The following is a 22,512-nucleotide window of genomic DNA, read 5'->3' as shown; positions in this document are numbered from 1 at the left end:
CGGAACACTGCTCCCCCTTTAATTCTAATCGTATCAATCAGACACCATATAACAAGAAATACTGCGGGAGAATTATCCTGCTCTCATCTCCGCATCTGGGCCATTTCCAAGCCGTCGTCTTTTTAATGGAGATAATCTATGGCCCTATCCATATTCTGATAATTTGTCAAAAGTTCGTTCCTTAAAACCGCCTGATTTCTCCTATGTATTTATTTCATTGAGTTTATTCAAGCATATTCACATTGATGCCCCCCAATAGGCAAACTTGAAAACAACTACTTAAGATTTTTAAGAGTATAGCCCTCAAAATTTACAAACTTTATAATAATTAAAATTACGGCGTTAAATTTATAAGGTATGCAAAGTACGATGTCCGTCTCTTATAAAGTACGGCGATCGACAGTTATAAAGCGCCTTCTATGGGAGCGGTTGCTCGGGCGCCAATTCCCTCTCAAGTGTACTCAAAGCTGGAGAAACGGTTCTCCAGAGGATCTTGTGAGCGGCCGCGACAGAAAGAAATAATATTCTGGATGCTGTTTAAAGAGTGTACAAAGTACGTCGTCCGTTAGTTATAAAATACACCGTTCGATATTTATAGTAATTTATAGGGGATTCAATCTGTTTAAATACGGTGTTCGTACACATTGTTAATATACAATTAAAAAATTGGTCGAAGATTATTTTGGCAGAACATAAAAATACGAAATATATTAACCAATGGGAAACAAAGTGTTCCAATTTCTCAGTACTTGTTTAACGTTGGAAATTTATGTACCGTAGTTATTAAGTTGAGTTTAACCCACGCCGATTTTATTCACCGTTCAACGTAACAGTACGTATATCTTGATAACAACAACAAAATCATTACTTTTATTTGATACTACAATATTATAACTGCTAGAATGAAGACAAATCCATCATTCTCAAAGTTTGTTTTATTTTTACTTCCCGGGCGGCCACTTTTATGTTTTTCGATTTTTCAGGATTTTCAGTTTTCAATTTTTTAAATTTTCGGTCTTTCGATGTTTCAGTTTTGGGATTTTTTGATTCCTCAATTTTTCTTAGATTTTTCGTTTTATTGATTTATCAATTTTTCGATATTTTAGTTTGGAGACTTTTCAAATTTTCGCATCAATTCCTCGAATTTTTAATTTTTGGATTTTTTAATTTTCCGATATTTCAGTTTAACGATTTTTCAATTTTTCTATTTTTAAATTTTTTGATCTTTCAATTCTTGTCGTTTCAAAATTTTCGATTTTTCGATTTCTCGATTAATCGATTTTTCAACTTATCGATTTTTCGACTTTTAGATTTTTCAGTTTTTTTATTTTAGTATTTCTCAATTTTTCGACTAACGAATTCTCGATTTTACAGTTTTTCAATTCAATTTTTCGATAGTTTACTTTGGAGTTTTTCAATTTTGCGCTTCAATTCCCCGGTTTTTCAAATTTACGATTTCTCTTTTTTTAATTTATCATTTCTCAATTTTCTAATATTTCAGTTTTTCGATTTTTCAATTTTTGTCGTTCCGAAATTTTCGATTTCTCGATTCATCGATTTATCAATTTTCCCATCTTTCAGTTTTGGGATTTTTCATTTTTTCGCTTCAATTTCTCGTGTGAGTTTTTCAAATTTTAGATTTTTCATGATTTTCATTTTTCAAGTTTTTAAATTTTCGGTTTTTGGATTTTTCAATTTTTTTATTTTCGTACTTCTCAATTTTTCGACTTGCCGATTTCTCGATTTTTCAGTTTCTCGATGTTTCAGTTTTGGGATTTTTCGATTCTTCAATTTTTCTTAGGTTTTTCCTTATATTGATTTATCAAGTTTTCGATATTTCAGTTTGGAGACTTTTCAAATTTTCGCTTCATCAATTCCTCGATTTTTTCATTATGGATTTTTTAATTTTCCCATATTTAATTTACTATTTTTCAATTTTCTAATTCTTCAATTTTTCGAGTTTTAAATTTTTTGATCTTTCAATTTTTGTCGTTTTAAAATTTTCTTTTATTCGATTTCTCGGTTAATCGATTTTTCACAATTTTTCGACTAACGAATTCTCGATTTTACAGTTTTTCAATTCAATTTTTCGATAGTTTAGCTTTGGAGTTTATCAATTTTTCGCTTCAATTTCCCGGTTTTTCAAATTTACGATTTCTCTTTTTTTAATTTATCATTTCTCAATTTTCTAATATTTCAGTTTTTCGATGTTTCAATTTTTGTCGTTCCTAAATTTTCGATTTCTCGATTAATCGATTTATCAATTTTCCCATCTTTCAGTTTTAGGATTTTTCATTTTTTCGCTTCAATTTCTCGTTTCAGTTTTTCAATTTTTCGATTTTTCATGATTTTCACTTTTCAAGTTTTTAAATTTTCGGTCTTTGGATTTTTCAATTTTTTTATTTTCGTATTTCTCAACTTTTCGACTTGCCGATTTCTCGATTTTTCAGTTTCTCGATGTTTCAGTTTTGGGATTTTTCGATTCTTCAATTTTTCGATATTTCAGTTTGGAGACTTTCCAATTTCCGCTTCATTAATTCCTTGATTTTTTCATCATGGATTTTTTAATTTTCCCATACTTAATTTACGATTTTTCAATTTTCTGATTCTTCAATTTTTCGATTTTTAAATTTCTCGATTTTTCAATTTTTGTCGTTTCTAAATATTCGATTTCTCGATTAATCGATTTTTCAATTTTTTATTTTCGTAATTCTTAATTTTTCGACTACCGAATTCTCGATTTTACAGTTTTTCAAATCAATTTTTCGAATTTTTAGGTTCTTGATTTTTCACGGTTTTTCGATTTTTCGATAGTTTGGCTTTGGAGTTTTTCAAATTTACGATTTCTCTCTTTTTTTTTTTAATTTGTCATTTCTCAATTTTCCAATATTTCAGTTTTTCGATTTTTCAATTTTTGTCGTTCCTAAATTTTCGATATCTCGATTAATCGATTTATCAAATTTCCATATTTCAGTTTTGGGAGTTTTCACTTTTTCGCTTCAATTTCTCGTTTGTCAGTTTTTCAATTTTTCATTTTTTCGTTTTTTCATGATTTCTTGATTTTTCACGTTTTTTCGGTTTTTCAATTTTTCGATAGTTTAGCTTTGGAGTTTATCAATTTTTCGCTTCAATTTCTCGGTTTTTCAAATTTACGATTTCTCATTTTTTTTTAATTTTTCATTTCTCAATTTTCTAATATTTCAGTTTTTCGATTTTTCAATTTTTGTCGTTTCTAAATTTTCGATTTCCCGATTAATCAATTTTCCCATATTTCAGTTTTAGGATTTTTCATTTTTTCGTTTCAATTTCTCGTTTGTCAGTTTTTCAATTTTTCAGTTTTTCGATTTTTCATGATTTTCATTTTTCAAGTTTTTAAATTTTCGGTCTTTGGATTTTTCAAGTTAACGAATTTTCGACTTACCGAGTTCTCGATTTTTCCGTTTCTCGATGTTTCAGTTTTGGGTTTTTTCCATTTTTCAATTTTTCTTAGATTTTTCGATTTATTGATTTATCAATTTTTCGATTTTTAATAGTTCCAAATTTTTCAATTTTTTAATTTTTCGATTTTTCAATTTTTGTTTCTAAATTTTCGATTTTTCGATTAATCGATTTTTCAACTTATCGATTCTTTGACTCTCAGATTTTTCGATTTTTTTATTTTCCTATTTCTCAATTTTTTGACTTCCCGAATTCTCGATTTTAGTTTTTCAATTAAATTTTTCGAATTTTTAGGTTTTTCATTTTTCATGATTTTTCGATTTTTCAATTTTTCTTCGATTTATCAATTTTTCGATATTTCAATTTCTCGTTTGCCAGTTTTTCAATTTTTAGGATTTTTATTTTTCAATTTATTAAATTTTCGATTTTTCGAGTTGACGATATTTCAGTTTTGGGATTCTCGAATTTTTCGATTCTTCAATTTTGCTTAAATTTTCTGATTTATCGATTTATCAATTTTTTGAATTTTTAGGTTCTTGATTTTTCACTGTTTTTCGATTTTTCAATTGTCTTCGAATTATTAATTTTTCGATAGTTTAGCTTTCGGATTTTTTAATTTTTCATTTCTCAATTTTCCAATATTTCATTTTTAGGATTTTTCAATATTCTGATGTTTCAGTTTTCAATGTTTCAATTTTTCTTCGACTTTTCAATTTTCCGATGTTCCAATTTTTCTTCGATTTTTCAATTTTTCGATATTTAATTTTTGGGATTTTTCAACTTTTTGCTTTATCAATTATTCAAAAATAAATTTTTTTATTTTTTTTTTATTTTTAGGTTTCTTGGTTTTCCTATTATATGTACACTGCGTTTCAAATAAAATGCACCACCTAGAAGGAGTAGGCGTAGAATGTTGAACTTTGGTGGAGAAGACTGTTGCATATAGACAAACATTTGATTAAAATTTCAAAGAAAAACTACAATTTGTTTAGATAATATACCGGGTGTTATTCGATTTTTATTAATTTTTTGATTATGTTTTAAAGACACTTGAGTAAGATTCTTGTGCAATTTTACTTGACATTTGTCATTATTGTGCTTTCAAAAATGCTACGAGTTCGCACACGAGGTAATTTTCAACAGATAACACCTATTGAAAGAGGGCGAATTATGGGGATTCATGAGGCTGGTTTACCATTTCGGGAAATCACCAGAAGACTAGGTCCAACGTATTCTACGATATTAAGAACAAGTCGAGAATGGAACAACGAAGAGCTACAAATGCGTCGCAGGGATACCGACCGTTTCAGAGTCACCCTAGAACGCGAAGATCATTTGCTAAGAAGAAGTGTTATTCAATACCCTTGGTAACCATAACGATCAGTCGGGATGGACTGGATGACAGCAATTGGGCACAGAATCCGAGGAGTACCATCTACCGCCAAATTCGTTCCTTTGGCTTGAGATCTTATCGTCCAAACTGCAAACTTCCCTTACCACAAGAACACAAAACTACCAGGCTTCACTGGTACCAAGACAGGCAGCAATGGCTGTAATAGTGGAATGTCATAATGTTTAGGAACGAGTCCAGGTCTTGTTTGTGGCACTCTGATGGACGCATACGTGTTCGAAGGCCTCGAGGCCAAAGGTAAAATCTGGAATCTGTACAGAGACGTCATATCGCTCTAACACCTGGAGTAATGATATGGGACGGTATACACATCTGTTGAAGTACCCCCTTAGTGTTCATTCCAGGCACGCTAAATGCCCGGCGTTACATCGTTAACGTGTTAAATCAATTTCTTTTTCCTTACCTCTAGAACCGTCGAAGAACATCTTTTGAACAAGATAATGCGTGGCCTCATGTGGCCATATTAACTTAAAGAGTGATTGACGAAAATAACGTCAACTTCTTACCCTGGCCTGCCCGATCACCAGATTTATCAACAATCGAAAATGTTTAGGATTTAATGCATAGAAGGCTGCGCAATTTACCACATCCTCCAAAGACTTTGGAAGAATGCTTACAACAAATTCAAAATGCCTGGAATGAGATACCCCAGCAGGCAATAGATCATCTCATTTTAAGCACGCCTAGAAGAATACCGTCTTGTATTCGTGCACGTGGAATTTTAACACATTATTAACATTTCTTGTGTTAGATATTTTATTTTTTCTTTGAAATTGTAATTAAATGTTTGTCTACGCGCAATAGTCTTCTCCACCAAATTTCAACATTCTACGCCTACTCCTTCTAGGTGGTGCATTTTATTTGAAACGCAGTGTATTTCAAGTTTTCGATTCTTCAATTTTTCGATTTGTCGATTTTTTATTTTCCCATTTCTTGATTTTTCGGCTTATAGATTTCTCGATTTTGTGGTTTTTCAAGTAAATTTTTTAATTCTTTAGGTTTTTGATTTTTCAATTTTCAAAATTTTCAATTTTCCGGTTTTTCAGTTTTTCAATTTATAAATTTTTCGATATTTCAGTTTACGGATTTTTCAATATTTCGTTTCTTCAAATTTTCGATTTTTAGATTTTTTGCTTTTTCAGTTTTTCGATTTTTTAAATTTTTGAATATTTGATGTTATGATTTTTGGATATTTCGGTTTTAATTTTTTTTCTTAATTAATTGGAAGATGTACAAGAAATTTGGACTCTGTATTTAATATTAAACAGATTTTAGTATTGGACTGTCTAGAGATTAAATTTTTCAAATTTAATATAACCATAAATAAATTTGTGTTTGAAGAATAAATTTTACATGTCTTGTCAAATTTTTTTTACGGTAGATGAGGCACATTTTGAAAATTTTTTTTTTACTTCCTGAGCGTAAACTAAGGAAGTGTAGTAATCGAATGAATCGAGCGACTTGCTACTTTCGTGTTTTCTCGACGTTTCATGACCCCTACAGTACGAAAAAAGTAGTCTCCCGTTTTCGTTCCCCTGTCTGTCTGTCTGCCTGGCGTCTGTATCCATTTTTATTAGACACGAAATCTTCGAAACTGCTGGACCTATTGTTGTCAAATTCTGTATATGTATTAAAAATATCATATTGTTACGAAAAAAACCCATACGTCACCCCCGTACGACGCCTATGGACCGTCGAGGGCTTTCTAGTATATACGGCAATGATGGGTGACTCATCGTCTGTGACGCGGCCAAGCGGCGTTCTAGAAGCGGAATTCGCGATGGGTATTCGAGAAAGACCTCGATCGCAGAAGTATGGGGTTAAATAGAGGCCACCTTCGAGAACGAGGATTATTACTATTCAGTCATCAAGTCGAGTCCAGCGAGTGTCGAAAAAAATCCAGACAAGTTACGCCCGAAGTATTGTGTACATAATCGCTTTGTACTTAGTCGTGTAAATTGGAGTTACTCAGAAATAAAATTGTTGAGTTTTACCCACGCCGATTTTAAATTCCCAATTATCGTAACAATATAGATGGTAAAATGCTAACCAAAATCCCCACCAATAATTTGATGACGTCATTTCAATGAATTGTATTTTAAAGTGATTTAAATGTTATACAACAATATACCCCTAATATACCCCTTTCAGTTCTTTTGACAATTAATAATTCTTTTGAGGGGTCAACTCATTGAAATTTCTACGTGACATTATTTCGATGTATAAACGATAAACATAAACAATCGAAGTTAATGATAATCTGAAACACTGGATTTGTTTGGTTGTACTTCAGGGACGAAAGAAGTTCTGTCTAATAACATAAAACCCGTTACATTGAAAGATCCCCACGAAAAATTTAGTTCGCATTTCTCACTGCTTGTCATTAGTGTTCAAACTAAACTGAAAACAGTCTTAATTTAAGACCCTACGACCTAATGATTCTTTTTCAGACTTTTACAAGGTTAAGTTAAGTCATATCTTCATTATGAATGTTGTTGATTAACTTGATTGACTTGAATCATGGTTTAAAGTAAAATTTTTTCTTAAATATCACAATTAAAAATTATAAATACAGTAATAATTTCCCATTTATGTGTAAAGTTCCACATATTTTAAAGATGAAAATGGACTATATTACTTAGGAAACTTGACTTGATGAAAAATGAATGTAAATGAATATATAATAAACACTATAAATCAGAAAGATTTAAAAAAATTATGACCTGACACCTAAAACTGGTTCATATTGGTGGCAACACGTTATTAACGTTCGAATTCTAAGACATATCTAATATGTGTTTTAAAAGCAAACAGTAATAAATAAGAGAATGGTACCTAGAAATAGAACTGGTCCGGATTTGTCCACTTATTTCAACTGCGTCCGGAAACTCGCCCCATGATGACAATTTCGCGATTTTTGTTTGCAAGGATTGCGTTTTCGCTCATTCACGGTCATTTTTTGCGCATTCCAAATTGCATGTTCCAACCTGTAATTGTGTTTTTAATTTCCTGCCGGTTATGCAACGCGGAAAATTTCAAGCCGTTAACGCCTCGGGAACCTCGACCCGCCTCCAATATTTCTTGTTCCCGTTGTCGAAAGGCAACCAACCGAATCATCTTCAAAATCACATTTTTATCCCATTACCCTCCTCAAAGCCCACCTTTCGGCGCTTCCGGGTATCGATACCTGACCTTGATCAGCAATTCCCTGTGTTTTTCCCTCCCCCATCGCCTTTTTCCGTGCGAAATTTCCAAAACTAACTTCTTCCAACCCTCCGAGATCGATTTCCGACGTGTGTCATCGCCGCCCTCCAACTTTATTATTAAATTCGAATTTACAAATTTTCTTTAATTTAGGGGAGAAGCAAAGCGATATTTTCTCCATTAACGGTACCATTCAGACTTCAAACGCATTCGCTCGAATTTATTTTAATGAACAAGTGGTGTTCGCTTTAATGGGGTGCCTCGAATCGCATTTATTTTGACGTTTATGGTCAGAGTAATAAAAACGTACAACTCCGGAGCCCGGAGGACTTGGGGACTCGTAAAATTATTAATAAGTCTCTGGATGATTGCGATGATCGCCTTAATCGTGAGAACTATACCGGGGTAGGCGGTTTATTAAAGTTTAGGGCTCGGATTGCGGAACCGAGTGGAACGGACGGACCGCTGCGAAAATTCGCGATTTTCTGCTATTGTTTGTTTATGCAGAGGCTCACGGTGTGGGGAAAAATGGGCGCTGGATGGCACTACGTTTCCGGGGTTTCTCTTTAAAGTACACACGGGCAAACCACGAACAAATTTCGTCGGTTTTATTTGTATTAAGCTTCCACATTCCACTCTGAGTACGACAACGAAAATTAAAACTGCCAACTGTACGCATCAGCAAATTTTATGTTAAGTTTACAGTTCCACGTATGAAATGAAGATTTTTTTTAGTTTTTATTTGATAAGTTTTCTCGACGTTTCCCCCTAGTGCCACCAAAAAACTAGTCTGCCGTTTCCGTCTGTCGTCTGTGTCGAATTAAGAAATCAAACAATTTAAGTTAAAGCTGAGAGGCCATTTTTCCTTTGAATACATTTTATTTTTTGTAGTTTTTTTATTGTAAAAAATATGGTACGTAATTGTGTCGCGAGCAGCGTTCACTCCTCATAATTTCCATCGCCCTCTTCGCATTGAAAGCCTACTAAATGCCTTCATTTGTAGAGCACCTTCTTGGACCGTTGTGCACGGCCGTAAACGTGAAAAATAGGGTCAAATTGCAGAATAAGTAGAACATAATTATGATTCCAGCAGTTACGAATGGAGTCGGTAATTCCGTAGGGGTCGAAATTACTTACACTTTATTTCCGGCAACTTCCTGCCTACAGGTCCGGATTCGACGCCTTTAACACTGAATAAAACAGCTCTTTCTCAAGTGTAAACAGACTTCGGTCGGTTTTATGGCCGAGATATGCATAATTAATCTGTGCGGTTTTTGAGGGTGGATTTTCGCTCTTTAATCGCTTTTCCGGCATCGATTCCTCTCGACCAATAAACCACTTAATTCCGGATATATTCTGTAAACACCGAAATATAGCGTTTATCTAACAGCCCGTAAAATAGATCATTCCGGTGTCTTTTTCCTCGTCCCTTTTTCTCGAGTGGCACTTTATTCCGGGATCGTACACGCGCTCACCGTGGATCCTTTATGGCAATAAAAATGGCTCTTAATTACGCAGTATTTCAGCTTTATTTACGCTAATTAAGTTCCCTGCGATCATAGGGATGGCTGGCGGTTGTAAGTGGATTACTTGGGAGTTCTTTCGCTAATTGAAAAGTGAAAAAGTTCTCCTGAGACACTGATCCGTCAAATCTAATCTAATTCCAGGGGGGTTTGGCTTTACTTGGGGTTGGCGGATCGATTGAAGGGGTAGCGTTTCTCAAAAGTCCGAAAATCCAGTTTCCAAAATTATATTTCCGGACAATTAGATTTACGACTTTCTCAAATCCAGCTTAAAATAATATTACAAGTAAAATATACTTCTTCACAACGTAATATAATTCACGTCATAATAAAATAACATACGCCGCCTATGGGTTTATCGAGGCTTTTCTAGTATGTGTGGCAATGATGGGTGACTCATCGTCGTCTCGTTCCAGAAAAACCTCGAAGCGGCGTTCGCGATCTATCCAGAGGAATGTACGTAATTCATGATTTAGTCAGCGAGTCGAGTACAGTGAACGAATTCAGTCAAGTTGCACTGGAATTATTTTGTACATAATATAAAATAAATTGTTGAGTTTACCCACCGATCAACGTAACAATATCAATATCGATATGAAGCCACTTCATCTTTATATAAGGTCAAATATTCCCCGCGGATCCTCTAAATGATGCATTTTAGCAATCCATCAACCCTTACCTGCCTGCCACAGCAAAACGTACAAAGAACAATCACAAGGGCGCTTTTGACTTCGTTATTCGAGCGTCGGTATCGATGCGGCCGCCCTCCAAACTTTTTATTCTTTTCTTGACGAGGTATAATAAAAGCTCGTCTATTAAATTCCGTCATGTATTAAAAGCCGCCATCCGTTCCCCCGGCAAGTGCATATTTTCCCCGGCATTTATTATAAATGCGGCTTTATCTAGGCTAAATAACGATGCGGCTCCGGCCTCGATAAAATCCAGCGATGGACCATGCGGATTTTGCTCGAGGGGTGAAAGGGTGGTGTTAATTGACAGCTTGGAGCCGACTGACCCGGAACCCGCTGAATCATTCACGATCAACACGGCACCCCCAAAACAATATCGAACGTGAGAGGGTGGATTTTTTCTGGTTTTATGGGTGCAAGAAGTGACGGACAGTAAACAACACGTAACGTACTAGGTGTTTACTCGACCAGTGGAAATGGGCACAACCTCGTTACGGGCCGCTTTTATGGGGATGAAGCCACATTATATATTACCGCATTGTATGATTTTGTGGCACGGTTGGGGATGAAAACAACTTCTAAGTTTTAAAATATCAGGCTAACTACGTCTTTTTCGTGAAAACCGAGCTCGTTTTTGTCGTGTTATTTTCATCAATTAAGAAACAACTTTCAGAAATTTTAAAAATCCAAGAATTGAGCAACAAAAAAAATCTAAGCCTGAAAACTCAGAAAATTGAATGATCGAGACCAAAAAATCTAAAATTAAAAATTTCGACAAATTGAAAAATCATGGAAGTGAAAAATCGAAAAGTCGAGATAGTGAGAAATCTAAAAACCTAAAACTTTAAAAACTGAAAAATTAGAATATCGAAAAATTTTAAAACCGAGAAAACACAATGTCAAAAATTTGAAAAATTGAAGAAACGAAATATTGCAAAATTCCAAAGCTGAAATATTGAAAAACCTAAAAATGGAAGGAAAATTAAAGAATCGAAACAGTGAAAAAACCCAAACTGAAACATTGAAAAATTGAGAAATAGAAAAATGGGAAAATCAAAAAAATTTGTCCAAAGACTTTAGACAGTACTTCCCTCGCTATCGGAAACGTGACGACTGCATGCCTATTATGTTTTTTTTTCACATTAGATTTCAAAGCATTCGGTTTTGTAGTTCCTGATTAAATCAATAAAAGAAATTTTCGCATTAATTAAATTTTTTGAGTCACCCTGTATATGCATATCCAAAAAATATGAATGGAATGATAAATTACAAGAAGAGACTCATCATATTTTGTAAATTTTAAATAGGATTATACGGCAAACTTTTAAGCTGACGTCATCAATTTTTTGGGGGATAAGCAAATATATTTTCACCAAAAATTTATTATGCGCTTTATAACCTTAAAACATTTGCAAAATTTCAAAGCATTGGGTTCTGTAGTTCCTGATTAAATCAATAAAATAAATTTACGCGTTCATTATTTTTTGGGGTCATCCTGTATATGCAAAGCCAAAAAACATGAATGGAATGATGAATCACAAGAAGAGACTCATCATATTTTATACAATTTATATAGCATTTATTCAGCAAAATTTTGAGGTGGCGTCATCAATTTTTTAGAGGGGATAAGTAAATATATTGTGATTAAAACGGTCCTGGTTTAATAACAAAAAAATATTGTTCGTCTATAAAACAAGCTCGTCTTAAACAAAGTATTCGTAAAAAAAATATGTCTTAAAAAAATTTACGTATGCTGGTCCCGACTGCGATTATGGTTTAAATATTTTTTAGAAAATCCTATCATGGCTGTAGAAACATTTGTGACAGCCAAAGAGGTTTTTTTTGAAAAAATTATCTCTGAATTTAGACCAAATTGAAATAGACACTAGACAACAGGCACATTTGGGCAAAAGAAAGAGAAATTAGGGTTACGGCTTCAAATTTTGGACTTATTTACAAACTTAGACCGACTACAGCAATAGCTAAAACTGTGGAGTCTCTGTTTTACAGTACATTTAGAGGTAATAGTCATACATACTACGGACAGCAAAGTGTGGAAAAAGCTGTCAAGTGTTTTGAAATAAATAAAAATATAAAAATTGAAGGGTGTGGCTTGTTTATTTCAAAACAATTTCCTTACTTGGCTGCTAGTCGAGACAGGGTTCTAGACAGGCGCGGATCCAGGGGGGGGGGGCAATGGGTGCAATTGCCCCCCCCCTGACACACGACCGAGGTACTTTATTTTGACCAATTTCAAAATTTTGAAATCATATTTCATTTTGTAAATACAGTACAACCTCTATAATCCGAACTCACGATTGTCTCAACATGCAGTAATCCGAACAGAGGCTATTTGAAGTCGATGCCTCTTTAATCCGAACAAAAACTTTGCAATCCGATCTGAACTTGAAAACATGCATCTACTTCCAAAAATGACGCAAGATCTTTCTGCATATGTTGTATGGAATATTTTGAAATTTTTAAAAATTGCGATATTTCAAAGCACTGAATTAATTAACTAATTCTGGAAAAACGGATGAAGTTATCGGAGACCCAAAATCTACAAGAGAAAGTATTTGGTTAAATTTCGAAAATCGTCGAAAATGGGTCGAAATTTGCATGAGAAAAATTTCATTTTCGAAAAATTTTCCTAAAAATTCTGAAAAAATTCAGAGTTATATATCCCGACGTGCTGATTCCAAAAATATACCATGTTTATGGTAACGGAGCAATATTTTCGGAAAATTCGCTGTGAAATTCGAATTTTTCGAAATTTTTAAAAATTGCGATATTTCAACGATTCTGGACAAATGGTTTAAGTTATCGAAGAAATGAAGCCAGAAGTGACTTCTGAGGTCCAAAATGTACAAGAAAATATTTAGTTAAATTTCGAAAATCGTCGAGAATGGGTCGAAATTTGCATAATGGAGGTAATACGAATACATAATGGAAAATTTCATTTTTGAAAAATTTAACTAAAAATTCTGAAAAATTTCAGGGTATAGATCCCGGGGTGTTTATTCCAAAAGATAGCGTGTTTATGGTCACAGAGTAATATTTTTTTAGAATGTATCTATTATTATTCATTGTTGCTTAAGAATTCTTTAATTTTTGTTTAATAAAATTTTGGTTTATTTCTTGAAGTTTGTTTTCAGTTGTGTATGAAGTTGTTATTCAATTCCCTTTCAGATTTTTGGAAAAATTGCTGATCCGAACAAATCGTTAATCCGAACACACCTTTTTCCCAATTAATTAGGATTATTACTGTACACTATACGTGTAATGAAAAGAACCAAATGTCACCCATGTTATGTGAAAAAGAGTATACTAGCTAAAATTTTATAATTTTTTTTGTTTAAAACGAATTTCTGGTAGATAGGTAAAATTGCACAAAAATTGCCCCCCCCCCCCCCCCCCTGAACGAAATCCTGTATCCGCGCCTGGTTCTAGAGGATAGGAGTGCATTAGTCGAAATTAAATGCCCTTCAAAATCGCAAGATTTGTCTCCCGAAGAAGCGGTTAGAAAAAAAATAATCAAATTTTGTACAATGACAGACAGAGAATTGAAACTAAAAAAAAATCATGATTACTACTTTCAAGTCCAGGGACAAATGCTTGTTACGGGTATTTCACAAGTTTATTTTGTTGTATGGACACCCAAAGGAATAAATATAGAAAAAATGTATAAAGACGAAGAAATATATGTAAAAAGATCGCAGATAAACTTGGCAGATTTTACTTTGGCGCATTATTGCCAGAAATAATTGATTCAAGAAGAAAGAGGAACCTGCCTTTGCGAGGGATTTTTTTTAAATAAATAAAATTTGTTTCTATTTTTTTATGTACTTTAATAATTTATTAGGAGTACATTTTTCATCAGCAAGACTTGCATATTTTTACTATAAATATATTTTGAAAATGATCTCTCGGCAAATGAAAACATATACGAGCACTTTTTTCGAGTAAACAATGAAGGGAGAAGTTACTGGACGTAGGGCTTTTTAAAACACCTCATTTTTGGGATAAGTAGTAGATACACTTAGCTACTTATACGTGTTAAACAAAAGCTGTATTTTATATATTTTTTATTATTATTATAAATATGTTTATTAATTTACTAATTTATTAATTAACAAAGCAAAATATATATTAACAATAATATTACAATAATTTTCTAGTAATCATGTGTATTGAATTCAGGATCCTGAGTGGAGTAAAAATATTATAGTTCCCCAGTTTTAATAGTACCTCATTGCGTAAAAGTTAATTTCATTAACAATAGATTACTACGGCCGGTCCTGGCGGCTTGTTATAAAACTGAGTTCCTTGCCATAAATTAGAAAAATCAGCCGAGAACTCTAACAATCAGCTTATGGTAGAGCAGGCAATAAGGGTTTTACCTGGAAAGCCGCTTCCGTAAATTTTAGTGGCGCTCCTATCGGCAAAGTACTGAACTAACTGGTCAAATTCTGTCGAATTGATACCCATTTTTTTCAATAATTGTTAGTTTTTGTTAAAAACTCTGCTAACCAATAGATCATTAATTTTTCTCTGATATTCCTGTTAAAATTATTCGACGTATTTTGCATTAATTTGTGGTATATTTTGATTTTAATAAACACATTATTATTTAAACAAATTGTACCACTAACAAACATTTAATGACTCTGCGCCCTATAAAAAGTGATGTTTTATCCATGTACGAATTTTCAAGCGATTCTATGATGGTTATGACTTAAAAAACTTGAAAAGAAAACATACAATGGTGCTTTTTTTACGATATTTCTCATTCATATTTTTTTTAGTTGATTGAACTGGTCTCTGCGCTCTAGAATATGAAAAAAGCTGCAGTTTGATGTATAATACATCTACATTAATATCATTTTTTCATACAAAAAACAAAAAAATGTTATACCTCGTCTAGCGAGTCCCCTTAAGAGTGAACACTTTTTGGAGGTAATAAATTTGAAATCTCATCTCGTCCAACTCAAACTAAAGCAGTTATCACATCGAGATTACCAGCGGATCAAAACCGCCCGCATATCCCTCCCGTAAACCCGAAAATCCGCAGCTCCAAACCTTGGGTAAACACTACGACTGTCTTCCTGAAGTCCCTCCCTTTCAAGCCTAATTGAAAGCCGACAAATGCATTTCTGATAAACCCTTGCACCCGTTCTCGATTATTTGAAAGTTAAATCACCCTTTGAACTCCCTCAAAAGCTCCGTACATCGTTGAATAACTCGATTACCCAACCCTATCCAGATACGCGCTCCACGTACAAACGACGACCACAAAAAGCGGCAATTTTTCACTACCGCCCTGACCCGAAAACCTTGTTAGTACATCTGGACAAGCCGACTAATGCACTTGTCGGAATCGAAAAACCCGCCAAAATTCCGACTAATGCATTCGCCGGAACTTCGTTACTACGAATCCACTAACCGTCTCCTGCTGGCTGTCGTCCTCCTCTTTCATCAGCGACGTCCTCGGCTGAGGTCTCGGAGGTCTAGTCGGCGGTTTCCCGGCATTAACATGAAAACCGGGAGACAGTGGTGGCGGCGGTACGTTGTAACTCGAAATTAAATCCGCACAACCGGAATTCCGGAAGACCGGAGGAGCGAAACTTTGACTGTTCCGGGCTGCAAAATTATGCAGGTTTTGGTGTGGCACGGAACAAAAATCGAACAACAGGGTGGCGGATGTTGCATGCAGGGGGTGAGGTATTGTGCGGTCGAAAGATCGATTGATTCTTCAGTTGCGGGTGGTCAAACGTCATTGGAAAGGTCGCTGAACCCGCGGGATTTTTATTATAAACTCATTTTCATCATTAATTTCAAGAAACACGGCCACACCCTGACCCCATAACCTGATACGTCAAACGTCAGAACACTGCATTATATTGATGATAAATATTTAACTATTCCCCACAAGCACGTGGATCACATCAAAAGCCTCCTTCAAGCCCGCCGCGTTCTATTTAAAAATTAAAATCCCGTAAATTTTTCAAAATCCCGAATTAAAAATCCAAATCAACACCTCTGTTAGCGCACAATTAAAACATCACTTTTCATCCCGTCGCTCCTTCTTGTTTCCTCAACAAACATCTCCACACGGCAATTAAAGAAAGCGTTGACTCCTCGCCGACACCTCCGAATCCTCGAAACCAAACAAAATTCCTTGCCAAAGCTTACGCAACCGAAATTTATCAGCGTCCGACCGAATTAAAAAAATATTTTTAAACCGAAACTTCTCACCACCTGCACGGACCCCGCCATACCTTCGTGATAAAAGCCACACACGTTCCTGTAATCGAGATAGGGAAAGTAGGGTTTAGGCCAGTGGACGTTATCCAAAATTTCCGGGGGCGGCGCCGACGGCTGTAATCTCGGCGGCAGCGGCGGCGGCACGTTCTCCTCTTTCGCGGGACTCGCGACGTCGCGCCGCTCGATCACCACGTCCCAGCCCTTCGGCACCGTGGGCTTGGCGTCCTCGGGCGGGCGGCGGCGGCGCGTCGGCGGCGTCGGGGCCGGCTTCAGGCGCAGTAGGAAGGTCACCTCGTCGTCGGCGTCGCCGCCTCCGGCGTCTTCGCCGTCCATGGCACGCGCGGCACAAATCGGACGAGATAACTAACGGGTGACTAATCTGACATGTGTTATTTTACGACACTACAGTTCGTCGACAATAAATCCGGCACTGTGTAGCAGGAAGACGACGAAATTATGGGCGGGAGGACGCGGAAAGACGAATTGGCGGCGAGATGGACGAGCGCGTTTATATGTGGTGATGGATGCGGATTAGGTGGAAAAATTGTACTCCTATATAATAAAGTCGGTTTTGATTTTCACGAAAAGACTGCAGAAAAATGAGGGAAATGAAGAGGTTTAAAGTGCACTGGCACAGATAACTGAGCAAAGAGTCATAAAAGTAGCGATAAAACTTCATAAATTGGTGGATCATCCGATCACCACGTATAATCGTCCAAGTGAAATTTGATGCGCCGGGTCTTAACAACACTCGCTAGTCAAATTAAATTTCGTGTTATTTTCCAGTGTTATAATACACACGAATATATAATTTGATAAAATTTAAATAGCATTTACAAGCACAATTTTGAGGTGACGTTATCAAATTGTTGGTGGGGATAATTAGACAAATTTTTATTGGCGTTTTACTATAAACACACTATTCTAAAACACACCTTCATGTTATGCTTTTTAGAAAAAAATCAGAATTGTATATTTTACAATTTATTACTATTATTTTTTAAACTAGACTAAGACCAAGTATTTGATTGATTTCCAAAAATCCTGCGTTAAATTTTGCTTGGACGACTATACTTTCCCTCATTGCGCTAATTCGTTCTGCCACATACAAACGCACTTCTGAACCGGTTCCAAATCCGTCCGAAATAACCTCAACAAGTGGATCCGAACCGCGAATTCGTGCACTCTCCACGTGCCATTCCACGTGTTTTTCGTCAAAAGTGTCCACGATTCGTTCACTGCACACCTCAACAACGTACTGAGACAGAGTCGGCTATCTTTAATGTCCCGCAGGAAGCTATTCTTGAAACGCGACGAAATTACAACGTCGTGTCACCGAGAAAACCCCTGAAAATTCGCTACACGGCGAATTTTCGACAAAATGGGAAATCGGGCTCGCCTATTTCGGGTTTTTACGGCGCGCGAAATTTCATTTATTCGCTGATTCGTGAATCGATACACTGGAGTTCGAATTTTTTAACCATTGCCATAACGATGAAAATTTACGGGCCTTCGGTAAGAAAATGTCAGCGCTTGCGAGGTAAGGGATGGTGAGGCGAGTTCGTGGGAACGGGCGAATTATTCCAAATGGAAGTACGGAATGGAGAAGAAGGGTAAATATATTCGCAGATTAGTGAGTTTGGACGAGTTGAGGGATGGATTCATCACAGATCGAAAGCCGAAGGAAGGTTGAGGGATGATAAAAACGTCGGGGGATAATGTGACATTTAAAAGCTAGCTGAAAATATTTGATGAATATTGCACGCGCAGTAAGCCGACAATGTGAATTAATTCGTAATCGATAGGCATGTATGCTGTGTTAATATCTGTACGGGATTATAGGGATGTGTGCTGTGCCAATATTAGAAGTCAAGCCAAGCTTTTTCCTGTCTGGCTGCTTCTTACCCCATTCCTACAAAACCCGAAATTCGTGTTTGACTTATTTCAATTATTTAAAGCGCATTATGCAAAAAGCAGCTTTCAAATTATCACGCTTAATTATAAATGGAAATTCTTATCAAATTTGAAATTTTTTCTAAATAAATTTATTTCGTAACATAGTAGCTACAAAAAAATGAACTGTTTCAGATAGACGTAGTCCTTAAATAGCTTTCCTTGTCACTAAAGCATAATCAAACAAATCCAGTTTCTTATACACATTATAAAAAATATATACCTTATTCTATAAGTTTTAAATACGATTTACTATGCAAACCTTGGACATGATGCCATAAAAATTTTGGTGAGAATAGATGGACGCATTCTGGTTAGCGATTTATCAAGTTCACACTATTTTCAAAATATGTGCTAAATTTAAGTACAATTGATTTAGCAATTTGTAAGGTATACTGTAAAATTTTGCTGTATAATTTTGATTTTTTTTACCCAAAAATGCACACAGTGTTAAACCCCAAAAGTGAACATATAATATTTTGCACATTTTAGATAGGATTTGCCTAGAAAAATTTTGACATGATGTATTCAGATCTATGGTAAGGATAAACACATGAATTTTGATCACCGATTTACCATGTTTACGATAACTTAAAGCATCCGGAGAATTCCAGAGCAGTCAGTTTCATGTTATCTACGATATTTAGTGCGAGATGAAGATTGAATTTTATTGTCAAGTGGTCGAATTTTCGATTAAAAAAAACTTCGAAGTGGCCCCGCCCACCCACCCGCTTTTCTTTTTAATCACTCATTTCATTAGACGGAAAGTGGATTTTGTATTTATAAACAGTGGAATCTTGACAAAAAGGTAAAATTAACCTCACCCACCTGCTCTTCTGAATTTCATTGGTTTATGTTATTTATTACGAGATAAAGATTGAATTTTATTTTATCAAGTGGTCCAATCTTCGATAAAAAAAACTTCAAAGTGGTTCCTCCCACCTACTCCGTTTGCTTTCTGATCGCCCATTTTATTAAACGAAAATTGGATTTTGTGGAATCTTGACAAAAAAGGCAAAAATAACCCCACCCACCTCCTCTTTTGAATTTCCTTGGTTTATTTTGTTTATTACGAGATGAAGATTGAATTTTATTTTATCAAGTGGTCCCATCTTTGCTTAAAAAAAACTTCAAAGTGGCCCCGCCCACCCACCCGGTTTTCATTTTTGATCACTCATTTCGTTGTAAGCAAAATGGATTTTACATTGATAAATCGTGGAATCTTGACGAAAAAGATCAAACTAATCCCACCCACCTCCTCTTCATCTGAGAATTTCATTGGCTTATTTTATTTACTTCGAGAGGCCGATTGAATTGTATTTTGTCAAATCTTCGTCTTGAAAATGAAACACTTCAAAGTGGCCCCGCCCACCCACCCGGTTTTCTTTTTTGATCACGCATTTCATTGGACGAAAAGTGGATTTTATACTGATAAATACCACCTGCTCTTCTGAGCATTCCATTGGCTTATTTTCTTTACTTCGAGGCAGATTGAATTTAATTTTGTCAAATGGTTCAATCTTTGTGAAAAAAAAAATCAAAATGGCCCCGCCCACCCACCCGGTTTTATTTTTGATCACTCATGTGATTGGACGAAAAGTAGATTTTGTATTGATAAACAGTGGAATCACAAAAAAGGTATAACTCACCCCCCCCACCTCCTCTTCTGAATTTCATTGGCTTATTCGATTCACTGCGAGATGCGAATTTTATTTTATCAAATGGTCCAAACTTCGAATCTTTGATTTGAAAAAAACTTCAAAGTCACCCCGACCACCACCCCGTTTTCTTTTTAATCGCTCAGTTCATTGGAAGAAAAGTGGATTTTATATTGAGAAATAGTGGAATATTGACAAAAAAAAACATCAACTATTCATTGGGTTATTTTATTTGCTTCAAGAGGCAGATTAAATTTTATTTTATCAAGTGGTCCAATCTTCGATAAAAAAAACTTCAAAGTGGTTCCTCCCACCTACTCCGTTTGCTTTCTGATCGCCCATTTTATTAAACGAAAATTGGATTTTGTGGAATCTTGACAAAAAAGGCAAAAATAACCCCACCCACCTCCTCTTTTGAATTTCCTTGGTTTATTTTGTTTATTACGAGATGAAGATTGAATTTTATTTTATCAAGTGGTCCCATCTTTGCTTAAAAAAAACTTCAAAGTGGCCCCGCCCACCCACCCGGTTTTCATTTTTGATCACTCATTTCGTTGTAAGCAAAATGGATTTTACATTGATAAATCGTGGAATCTTGACGAAAAAGATCAAACTAATCCCACCCACCTCCTCTTCATCTGAGAATTTCATTGGCTTATTTTATTTACTTCGAGAGGCCGATTGAATTGTATTTTGTCAAATCTTCGTCTTGAAAATGAAACACTTCAAAGTGGCCCCGCCCACCCACCCGGTTTTCTTTTTTGATCACGCATTTCATTGGACGAAAAGTGGATTTTATACTGATAAATACCACCTGCTCTTCTGAGCATTCCATTGGCTTATTTTCTTTACTTCGAGGCAGATTGAATTTAATTTTGTCAAATGGTTCAATCTTTGTGAAAAAAAAAATCAAAATGGCCCCGCCCACCCACCCGGTTTTATTTTTGATCACTCATGTGATTGGACGAAAAGTAGATTTTGTATTGATAAACAGTGGAATCACAAAAAAGGTATAACTCACCCCCCCCACCTCCTCTTCTGAATTTCATTGGCTTATTCGATTCACTGCGAGATGCGAATTTTATTTTATCAAATGGTCCAAACTTCGAATCTTTGATTTGAAAAAAACTTCAAAGTCACCCCGACCACCACCCCGTTTTCTTTTTAATCGCTCAGTTCATTGGAAGAAAAGTGGATTTTATATTGAGAAATAGTGGAATATTGACAAAAAAAAACATCAACTATTCATTGGGTTATTTTATTTGCTTCAAGAGGCAGATTAAATTTTATTTTGTCAAATGGCCCAATCTTCGTTAAAAACAATCAAAGTGGCCCCGCCCACCCACCCGTTTTCTTTTTGATCACTTTCATTGGACGAAAAGTAGATTTTATATTGATAAACAGTGCAATCTAGACACAAAAAGTAAAACTGGGGTTAGTTTTACTTTTTGTGTCTAGATTGCACTGTTTATCAATATAAAATCTACCACCCATTCCCTCTTCTCAATTTCATTGGCTTATTTTACTTAGTTCGAGATGAAGATTCAATTTTATTTTGTCAAGTGGTCGAATTTTGGATTAAAAAAAAATTCAAAGTGGCCCCGCCCACCCACCCGGTTTTCTTTTTTGTTCACTCAATTCATTGGACCAAAAATTGGATTTTATACTGATAAATAGCAGAATATTGACAAAAAAGATCAAACTAACCCCACCCACCTCCTCTTCTGAGAAATTCATTGCCTTATTTATTTACTTCAACAGGCAGATTGAATTTTAGTTTGTCAAATGGTCCAATCTTCGTTAAAAAAAAAACAAAGTGGCCCCGCCCACCCACCCGGTTTTCTTCTTGATCATTTTCATTGGAGTGAAAGTAGATTTTGTATTCATGAACAGTGGAATCTAGACGACAAAGACAAAACTAACCCTATCCATCGCAACTTCTGAATTTCATTGGCTTATTTTATTTAGTTCGAGATGAAGATCGAATTATTTTGTCAAGTGGTCGAAGTTTCGATAAAAAAACTTCAAAGTGGCCCCGCCCACCCACCCGTTTTTTTTTATCACTCATTTCATTGGATGGAAAGTGGATTTTGTATTGATAAACAGTGGAATCTAGACAAAAAAGGTAAAATTAACCTCACCTACCTCCTCTCTACGATATCTACTCCGAGATGAAGATTTAATTTTATTATCAAGTGGTCGAATTTTCGATAAAAAAAAACTTCGAAGTGGCCGCGCCCACCCACCCGGTTTTCTTTTTGATCACTTTCATTGGACGAAAAGTAGATTTTATATTGATAAACAGTGCAATCTAGACAAAAAAGGTAAAACTAACCCCACCCATTCCCACTTCTCAATTTAATTGGCTTGTT

At 35.2% G+C, this 22,512-nt stretch overlaps 1 protein-coding gene across 2 annotated transcripts in view; it reads right to left on the bottom strand.

Moving 5' to 3' along the window:
• Positions 1-22,512, bottom strand: part of LOC135126112 (liprin-beta-1) — a 114,972-nt gene that overhangs the window by 58,401 nt on the left and 34,059 nt on the right. The window contains exons 1-2 of one of the 2 annotated variants that reach the window (XM_064051980.1): positions 16,544-16,877; positions 15,709-15,905 (exon numbers count right to left, since the gene is read on the bottom strand). The exons of the other annotated variant lie outside the window; for it this stretch is intronic. Of the exons in view, the coding sequence (XP_063908050.1) occupies positions 15,709-15,905; positions 16,544-16,862 (516 nt within the window). The 5' untranslated portion in view covers positions 16,863-16,877. Of the gene's footprint in view, positions 1-15,708; positions 15,906-16,543; positions 16,878-22,512 lie in introns of those variants that run through there. 2 annotated transcript variants of the gene reach the window in all.

Source organism: Zophobas morio, unplaced genomic scaffold, assembly GCF_036711695.1.
Source record: "Zophobas morio isolate AGI-343-1 ecotype UQ-CSIRO unplaced genomic scaffold, CSIRO_AGI_Zmor_V1 ptg000002l, whole genome shotgun sequence".
Taxonomy (NCBI): Eukaryota; Metazoa; Arthropoda; class Insecta; order Coleoptera; family Tenebrionidae; genus Zophobas; species Zophobas morio.
The sequence above is the reverse complement of the archived record's forward strand: the minus strand, read 5'-3'. Positions and strand labels throughout refer to the sequence as shown.